This window comes from Manacus vitellinus, unplaced genomic scaffold (genome assembly GCF_001715985.3).
Source record: "Manacus vitellinus isolate BGI_N305 unplaced genomic scaffold, ASM171598v3 scaffold_24_pilon, whole genome shotgun sequence".
In the NCBI taxonomy this organism is placed as follows: domain Eukaryota; kingdom Metazoa; phylum Chordata; class Aves; order Passeriformes; family Pipridae; genus Manacus; species Manacus vitellinus.
In genome coordinates, this window is record NW_021939798.1 from 5,356,727 (window position 1) to 5,365,367 (window position 8,641).

General features: G+C 60.1%; 2 protein-coding genes across 2 annotated transcripts; both read left to right on the top strand.

Annotated features, from left to right (window-relative positions):
• The first annotated feature begins 912 nt into the window (after positions 1 to 912).
• On the top strand, positions 913 to 4,019 carry LOC108639760. The gene is made up of 7 exons (XM_018073008.3): positions 913 to 1,030; positions 1,149 to 1,410; positions 1,630 to 1,734; positions 2,201 to 2,269; positions 2,625 to 2,784; positions 2,936 to 3,672; positions 3,867 to 4,019. Exons 2-7 carry the CDS (start codon positions 1,159 to 1,161, stop codon positions 4,017 to 4,019), a joined length of 1,476 nt encoding a protein of 491 aa, XP_017928497.3. The 5' UTR covers positions 913 to 1,030; positions 1,149 to 1,158.
• Positions 4,020 to 4,167: 148 nt separating this feature from the next.
• LOC108639796 (collagen alpha-2(IX) chain-like) lies at positions 4,168 to 6,061 on the top strand. Its single transcript, XM_018073174.1, has 5 exons — positions 4,168 to 4,233; positions 4,755 to 4,826; positions 4,962 to 5,126; positions 5,643 to 5,751; positions 5,927 to 6,061. Exons 1-5 carry the CDS (start codon positions 4,217 to 4,219, stop codon positions 6,038 to 6,040), a joined length of 477 nt encoding a protein of 158 aa, XP_017928663.1. The 5' UTR covers positions 4,168 to 4,216; the 3' UTR covers positions 6,041 to 6,061.
• The last annotated feature ends 2,580 nt before the right edge of the window (positions 6,062 to 8,641 follow it).

Consider the following 8,641-nt stretch of genomic DNA (forward strand, 5'->3'; position numbering starts at 1 on the left):
GGGCTGCTGTGGGTGCCTCTGGGCACCACAGTGGTGAGTTTTGGGCACTTCCCTCTGTGGATTCACTGTTGCCTAATATGAGTTGGCGCTTTTTCCCAGGTGGGAACCCACAAGTAACCCATTTCCCCCATTATTTTGTAACCAACCAGTGGGTTGGACTGTGCTGGGGTGGGGGAGAAACCAGGCTCAGCACCCTGTGATTCCCCCTGCAAACACTGTAATTCCCTGCAGGACATGCCTGGCCCAGGAGCCAGGATCCCCCCGGAGCTCACCCAGCCCTCCTGTGCTCAAGGCTCCAGAGCCTTGCTGGAACAGGGAGATGTCAGCACTCTGACTGCCTGATGGTTGAATCTGCAAGTTCATAAGAGAGTTTCTTGTTGATGGTTTTTGTAAGGACTTGTCTGATGGGTCACTCTGGTTCAAAAGATTTTTCCCAGCATTCAAGTGCTTTACTTCCTAGGCTTGTCTGGAAGCACGTGTTTATCTGCTTTTCCCTGCTTGTATGGCTCTCTGCTTTGGAGCGAGGTGCTGGAAATCCCTGTGTCTATGCCAGCAGCAGCAGCCTTCCACCATTCCCACATTTAAAGGAGAAGGGAAACTCTGTCATGCTTTTGAGATCTCAAAAAAGTGAACAGCTGGCAGTGCAACCTCTCTGGGCCTGATCTCCCAGAGTGTTCCGGAACGGCCCAGTGTGTGTGAGGACGTGGATCACCTCTCCACAGGGCACAGCTCACCCTGCAAGGGGCACCTGGGGCATGGGCTGCCCAATGTGAGCTGTCCCCGGGGTCATTTTGGGGCTGAAAATGGTAAAGCTGGAGGCGCCTCGGCACATGGATTCCACCGGCTGCCAGGACCTGGGCATGCCAGCAGTGAGGGACAATGGGGATGTTCCACAGAGGGCTGGGCTGCTGCTGTGTAACAATGGGTGACCTGTGCCAGGGTGGGCCATCACCTTGAAACAGGGGACACCATAAACAGAGCCACATGTAGCAAGGAACGAGGGGGAGACCGCAGGGGAAGGAGCCTGTCAGCTGCGTACCTTTGCTCTACCTCCTGCCACACCTCCTATCACCTGCCATCCCACTGCTCCTGTCTGGAGCAGTAGCACAAAAGGCCGTTGCTCACAGCAGGTCTGTGTTTTTGGACAGGTCAGCAGCCATGGCAGAGCTCACCCTGGGCCAGATATTGGATTCGGCCATCGGGATGCCCAAGACTGATCCCATCAACTTCGAGCAACTGCGCAACCTGCTGAACGGGATGCTTGTGAACCTGGGCCTGCGGGATCTGGTCGTCCAGGAGAGCGGGGAACCCCCGGAGGGGACCCCGACAATCCCCCCAGCTGCCTCCATGGCTGCTGACCTTGAGGAGTTAAAGCAGAAAACGGAAGCCAATGAAAGAGAAATCGCTGAGGTAGAGGCTCTTCCCAGCCCCCTCCTCTGGGGTCTGCACCACTGGGCAGCTGCTGCCCCTTCTTGGTAGCTGAAGATGTGATGGAGGCCCAGCAACATCCTGTGCCAGCCTGTCCTGTGCCCTGTGCTGCCCCTGGCTCTGTGCAGATCATAGTGGGGGGAAGGACCTGCTCCCCAGCAACCCTGCCCTGGGGCTCACCCTGCCATCCCCCTCTCCTAGGTCAGGGCTCTTTGCGAGCAGCTCCGTGTGGAGATCAACGAGGTGAAGGAGCAGCAGTCCCACATGGAGGAGAACATGCAGAAGATGCAGGAGATTCTGGACACGGTGAGCTGCCAGCGGTGCCCCTGGGAGCTGCCCCTTACTGTGTTGCCCTGCCATCCTGCTCTACAGCCCTTGGTGGCTCCCAGTGTGAAGGGCACCAGGAGAGAAGAGTGGGAAGGGTGTCCCCAGAGTGGAATGTGCCAACCCACCCAGAGCCACCCCCTCCCCAGAGCACTGCCCCAGGGAGGGCAGAAGGGCACCTCTGCCTGCAGGTCAGACCAGTGGTAGAGGTCACTGCCTGCCTCAGCCAGGGATGCTGAAGCACTCGTGAACTAAACAGCCACCAGAAAAGTAAAGTGGGTGCTGGGAAGGAGGGGAGATAAAGATCCACCTGTGCAATACAGCCACAGCCCCTGGGCACAGCCCTGCCCAGAGTCCCTCTGCCCTGTGCCTGAGCTAATCTGTAGATGTTCCTTTTAAATCCTGCTCCTGTGTTCTGACTCCTGTCCCTCTCCTTGCCCCACTCCAGGCAAACTTGGAGGATATGGCAGAGAACCTCCACAACGAGCTGACAGACCCTGTCATGGACACTGTCACGGTACATCCCTGAGCACACCCGGGCCCTGCTCCAGGATGTGACTGCACCCCCAGTGCACCCTGTCCCCCCACATCAGGGGATGGGCAGCAATGCTGGGGGTTTGTGCTCCTCTGGATCCTGTGGAGGGTGACAAAGATGGTTTGGGACCTGGAACATCTGTCTCCTGAGGAAAGGCTGAGGGAGCTGGGCCTGTTCAGCCTTGAGAAGGCTGAGAGGGAGCCAAGATGGGAGGGTGGTGCTGAGCATCTAGGGGGATCCATACCTCAGTTTCCCCAGGAAAAGCTGGGTGGGGAGGCTGGCTTGGGGATGCTGAATGTAGCCCCATGTTGCAGCCATCCCACTGTCTCCTTCCCAGTCTTCCATGAAGGACATTATGGGCGAGGACGGACAGGTCCCCCCAGACTGGCAGCAGGTCCCCCCAGACTGGCAGCAGGTCCCCCCGGACTGGCAGCAGGGGCCTGGCACGCGCTCACACCCCTGGGAGGACCAGGGGCTGATCGTCATTGGCAATGAAAGTACGTCTGGGCAGGCCTGGGGAGGGGATCCAGTGGGTGGGAGGGGCACAGTGGGGCAGACAGGGCACCTGTGGACTGCTGGGTTTTCCCCCAGCTGTGTTCCCCAGGGCTCCCCCAACCCCAGAGAGTTCCCCCTGTTCTCTTCTTCCAGTTGTCCTCACGGACAGGTTCAGGGCATCCTCACCAAGACAGCGGGATCCCCGGACCCCCAGCCCTGCGCCCTCAAAAGCCACAGACGGGGCACAGAGCAGAGGGAAGGATTTGCCACCTGGGGTCACGAGCAGCCCCCGAGTCTCCTTCATGACAAGTGACATGGGATGGAACGACATGGGACGGAACAGCATGGGGCCGATCAAGGATGAAGAGATCCAGATGGGCATCTCCAAGGGAGCAGCTCTTCCCGGCCCCAAGGCATGGAGCAAAGGGAAGAACTTGCCCCATGGGGCTGTGAGCAGCCCCCGAGTGTCCTTCATGGAAAGCAATACGGGATGGAATGACACGGGACAGATCCAGGATGAAGAGATCAAGATGGGCATCTCCAAGGGAGCGGCTGTTCGAAGCTCAAGGGCATGGAGCAGAGGGAAGAACTTGCTGCATGGGGTCACGAGCAGCCCCCGAGTGTCCTTCGTGGAAAGTGACGTGGGATGGGATGACGTGGATCAGAGCGGGGATGATGAGGAGACCAAGATAAGCATCTCAAAGGCAGAGGCTCTTCCCAGCCTCCTGCATGTTCCCCCTGAGATGAAGGACGTGAAACATATCAAGGACGAAGAGATCAAGATGAGAATCTCCAAGGCAGAGTCTCTTCCCAGGCCGCTGGGTTCTCCCCCTGAGATGAGCGACATGGAGCGGATCAAGGACGAAGAAGTTGAGATGAGCTTCTCTAAGGTAGACTCTTCCCAGCCCCCTGGGTGCTCCCTCTTGGATGCCCCCTCCCCTGGGGTCTGCACCACCGTTGTGCTGCCCTTAGACCAAGGCCTGGTTTAAACCCAAGCTCACAGCAGCACAGGGAGCTTCACTGAGAGAAGGGGGTGGAGTTTTGGGGGCAAGAGCTGGGGCTGAAACACCCTCTGCTTGCTCAGACAAAGAGTTTGGATGGCAGTGTCACTGCCCCGAGAGTGCATCCAGGATCCCCTGGCATCCACGCCCCCATCCCAACGAAGGCAGCACGAGGCCACCCAGCATCACAGAGCCTCTGGATGCCAGCTGAGAGTGTGGCTGGGACTGACAGGTGAGTGCCACGGGAACAGCGATGGCTTTGGGTACAGCACTGGTCCTGTTTCCTCCACAGGGCCCATGTGGGGCCCTGGCATCAGACCCATTTATCTGCTGATCGAACCGTGGGGATGCTGGTGATGGAGCTGTGCTGTCTCCTCCCAGTGGTAGCAGGTCCCAGACAGCAAAGGAGGCACAAGGAAGGGGCAGCTTCAGGATGGAGCCCTCTGGGATGTGAGTACAAACTTTCCTGATGAGTGTAGGGGACAGGGGATGGCAGGTCATCCCCCCAGGCAGGGCTGTGACAGTGCCAGAGCCGGGCATGACCTGCTCTCCTGGCATGGCTCAGGGGGGTCCTGAGCACTGACCAAGTGAGGACACGGGTGTGAGGGCTGGTGTGGTGCCACCTCACCTCCCTGCCTGGCCTGGGCAGCCACGAGCAGCCCAAGCGTTTTGGAGACACCAGCAGGACCCGAGGCTTTTGGGCACTTCCCTGCAGATTCACTGTTGCCTGGTATGAGCTGGAGCTTCTCCCCCGGAAAATAACCCACCTCCCCTATCGCCCTCCTTTATTTTGTAACCAGCCAGTGGGTTGGGCTGTGCTGGGGTGGGGTAGAAACCACGCTCAGCACCCCGCGATTCCCCCTAGGAACACCGTAACTCCCTGCAGCGATGTGCCTGGCACTGGCTGCTGCCTGCACAGGCGGGGCTGCATCACCCCCGGAGCTCACCCAGCCCTTTTCTTCGCATTTTAGGAAGCTCCTAAAGGTGTCCTCTCCCGACTTCTTGCCCAGAGACCAGCCCTTCACCATGCAGTTTCCTGGCCCGTGAGTATCAGCGGCACCGGTGCCTCGGGGGGTGCGCAGGTGGGACAGGGGCAGGGAGATGCTGGCAGTGCCCTGCTGTGGCAGGGATGGCTCGTTTGGCCCCTGTCACCCACCCGTGTCTCCTGCCCTCTCCAGGCCCTCTCCACCCGGGTCTCCTGCCCTCCCTGGGCTCTCTCCGCCCGGATCTCCTCCTGCCCGCTCCAGGCGCTCCGATATCATCCCCTACACGCCGCCGCCGTCCCCCGGCCTCACGGGCCGCCTGCCCCCCATCGTCAAACAGTACCAGGAGCGCGGCCAAAGGTCGGGACGTGGGCCCTGGGGGTGTGGGGGAGCCCTGCCCAGCAAGGAGAGCTCTTCTCTGGGTGGGGGCGGAGGGGCCCGGGGGCGCCGGCAGGAGAGAGGGGCTGCGGAGGGTCAGGAGGTTTTACAGCCCCACCCTGTCTAGCCCGGGTCGGTCTCGATGGCACTGAAGCCACATGTGGCGAGCTGTGTCTGGTCTCTGCCTGAGCTCAGGCTTGGTGGGGGCTCGGGTGCCTCCTGTGAATGAGTTCCCAAAACCAAGCCCTGCGGCTGGGACAGCCCAGCTCCTGCCTCCTGGCGTCCCCTGCGGAGGGCACAGGGTCCTGCCGTGGCCGCGGATCCGTCCGCGGCTGCGGGGAGAGGGCAGATCCCTGCAGGGCTGGACGGGCACGGGTCTCCTGCAGCAGCCGGAGGGGAGCCGGGAGCCCCCCAGGGAGCCCCCGCTGTCCCCCTCCCTGGCATAGCAGGGTGAAACACGGTGCTGAGCACTGAGCATCCCTGTGCCCCACCCCACAGGGAGCAGGCAGAGGGGTATTCCCGCAGATCCCCCATGTACTGTGGGGGCCGGCACACCAGCATCTGCCCAGTGCAGCCGATGGAGCCCCTCCTCCCAGACCCCAGCAAGGTAGGGATGATGAAGATGGGATTATAGGCTGGGGCAGCCGAGGCGGGGAGGGTGATGCTGAGCGTCCTGGGGGGATCCGTGCCTCAGTTCCCCCCGGAAGAGCTGAGCAGGGAGGTTGGCTTAGGGATGCTGAATGCAGCCCAGAGTTCCAGCCATCCCCCTCTCTCTTTCCCAGCCCGGCGTGTTTGACCTGGTGGGCAGGGATGGAATCGTCTACCGGGGCCGGCAGTGCAGGAGGACTCCTATGGGGTCCTGGATGGAAGGAGCAACCTATTCCAATCTGCAGTAAAGAGCTACAAGCAGCCAAGCACCTGTGCTTCCTGAGTGAAGTGGCCTTGGATCAGGATCTTTCCTTCTTGAACAAGGAGGGGCTGCTGGAGGAGCTGATAACTCCAGGGTCTGTGTCAGCCCCGTGCTCCCTCTGACACCCCCTGGCCCCTGCCAGGGGACCCTTTGGCCCCAAAGGAGGTCTGGGGGGGCCGAGTGGTGCCACAGAAGGAGGATGTTCCTTTGCCTCCAGGGAGGCAGTGGGAAAGGGGGGGGTCTCAGTGGGAAGAGCAGCAGCAGGACACGGTTTAATGTCAAAAGCGAATCCCACCCCAAGCCCGCTGGTTTGCTATCGATTATCCCATTGAGCATCACCGGGCTGCTTTCTTTATCTCCAAGCGAAGGAAGCCCCTTGTCCCTCTCCCCTTTGTCACCCCCTCCGTCCCTCTCCAGCGCTGCCATCAACAGAAAGAGGAAGGCACGAGGAAGCCCCGCTGCTTCCCACCTCCAGACGCGAGCACTGTAACCTGTCCCTGCCCCCCTGGGGGGAACACGCCCCCTCCTTTCCCTTATCCCACCCCCAGAGATTAGCGCTGCTTTCCCCAGCCCCTCCCGTGCCAGCCGGGGGGTGTCACGGCTGGGGACACGTGGCCGGGGTTGTCCCCACAGCACACCGGCAACGACACGCGGGGGAGGGGGGGACACAAAGCCGGTGGCACCTCTCGGATGAGTGGGAGGGTGAGAAACACCGAGGGGAACTCCAGAGGCAGCCAGGGGGGACCCAGAGCTTACGGGGAACATCCCCTCAACCCCCGTGGTGTGTCCCCGGGGGCTGCCCCATGGAAACTTTGCTCTCCTGGTGAATATTCTCCCCAAACTGCAGGGGGAAGCCCAAAAACTTTCTGCCACACAGACTCCATCCCTTCCATCCTTGCTCCAGAGGCACCTTAGTCTGTAGGGAGCCCCCCCCCCCGAATGTTTTCCTTGGTGGGTTTGCTTTTTCAGGGGGGAAAAATGAGTGCTCAAAACCTGCTTCGGGGGTGCTGAGGTGGATACAGCAGGATCTGGGGTGGGGTCCCCCCAGTGCCACCTCCAGTAGGATAACTGGGAGCACTCTGAGCAAACCACCAGGCACCAGAGCAGAGCCATCAAAGAACCATCCTGCACCCCTGGGTGGGGCTGAGGGGCTGAGAAACACCCTGGGGACTAATTGCATTTTCAGGATATGGCCCAGCTGGGGGGACCCCTTTGGCACTCATCATCCCTCCCGCTCAGCACCTCCCACCCGCTGCCCCATCTGCAGCCCCTGGGACCCAGCTGCACCCTGTTAACACCCCCACCCTCCTGTACCCCCCTAAACACACACCAGCCTCACGTCCCTCCTCGGGTGCTCTGTGTGCTGCTGGAGCAGGTGAGTAGCCCCAGATGGGGGATTTTTTTTAGCCTTTTCTCCTTGGAGGTTGTGCCATCCTGGGGGTCTCTCCATCCCTGGGGGGGGGGGTGCTTTGCTACTGTGCTTTGAGCCCCCCAGCCCTTCCTGGCATCTCCAGATCTGCTGTGTTCCCATTTTGGGGGTTGTTACCCTAGTTGCTTGTTGTGTGGCCTTGGGCTGGTGGCCCTTCTGCAGTGGGGGACAGTCAGAGGGCATCACTCCCAGCACAGGGTTTCCCCAAAAGCCTGGCAGCCCCTGAGTGTCCCAACAGTGCTGAGGCCTGGGGGGCTCATCACATGGGTGGGGATGGGGCGGTTTGCAGGCTGTGAGATTTTGTGAGGGGACAAAGATGGGGTTTGGGCTGTACCCCCTGGCACAGGGGGGTCCTTGCTGTGCTGGGACAGCACCTCCATGGCTTTGGGGGTGCTGGGGGTCTCCCCTTCCCTGTGCCCCCCTCTTTGGGGATGGCAGCAGTGGTTTGGGAAGGCAGAGCGTGGGACTTGGGGGAGCTCCTGGGGGGGGGGCAGTCCCCACTGGTGACACTGTAGCACAGGGGGGGTTGTCTCCCCCATTCTCAGTGCCCAGCCAGGGACATCCTTCCCAGGAGAGAGAAAAGGCAGGGACAGCTGGTGTTGAAAAAGTGATTTTGTTTTTGTTTTGGTATTTTTTTTTATTATTTTTAAATTAATAAAAAACCTTCAACCTGTTTTTTGCTGGTTTTTTCTTCTTTTTTTTTTTTCTTTTTTTTTTTTTTTTTTTTTTTTAAGCAAGATTGATTTGAAAACTAAAAAAACCCCCCCGACCCCCCAACTCTCCCTGGGGAAGGGCCATGTATGGCAGTTGCAGGGATGGAGGGGGCATCACCTTGATAATACCCCAGGCCCTGGGGGTGCTGAGGGAGGGAGGGAGGAAGGATGGGGTTGGGGGGAAGTCCAGGGGGGGTCTGTGCAAGAAGCTGGGCTGAATTTCAGAAGCCAGAGGAGAGGCCGGTTTGCTCTGGGCACTGTGACAAGTGTCCAGGAAATCCAGAGCTGGGGGGAGAGGGGTGTTCAGTGGCTCTGTGTCCCCATGGCTGTGATGTGGGGTGCTGACAGCCACCTCCATCCATTCATTTTTGTTATTCCTGTCCCCCCCCTTCCCTCTCCTGCCCTGATGTAGGGATGCCGGGTGGGGGTAGAGCCATAGGGAAAC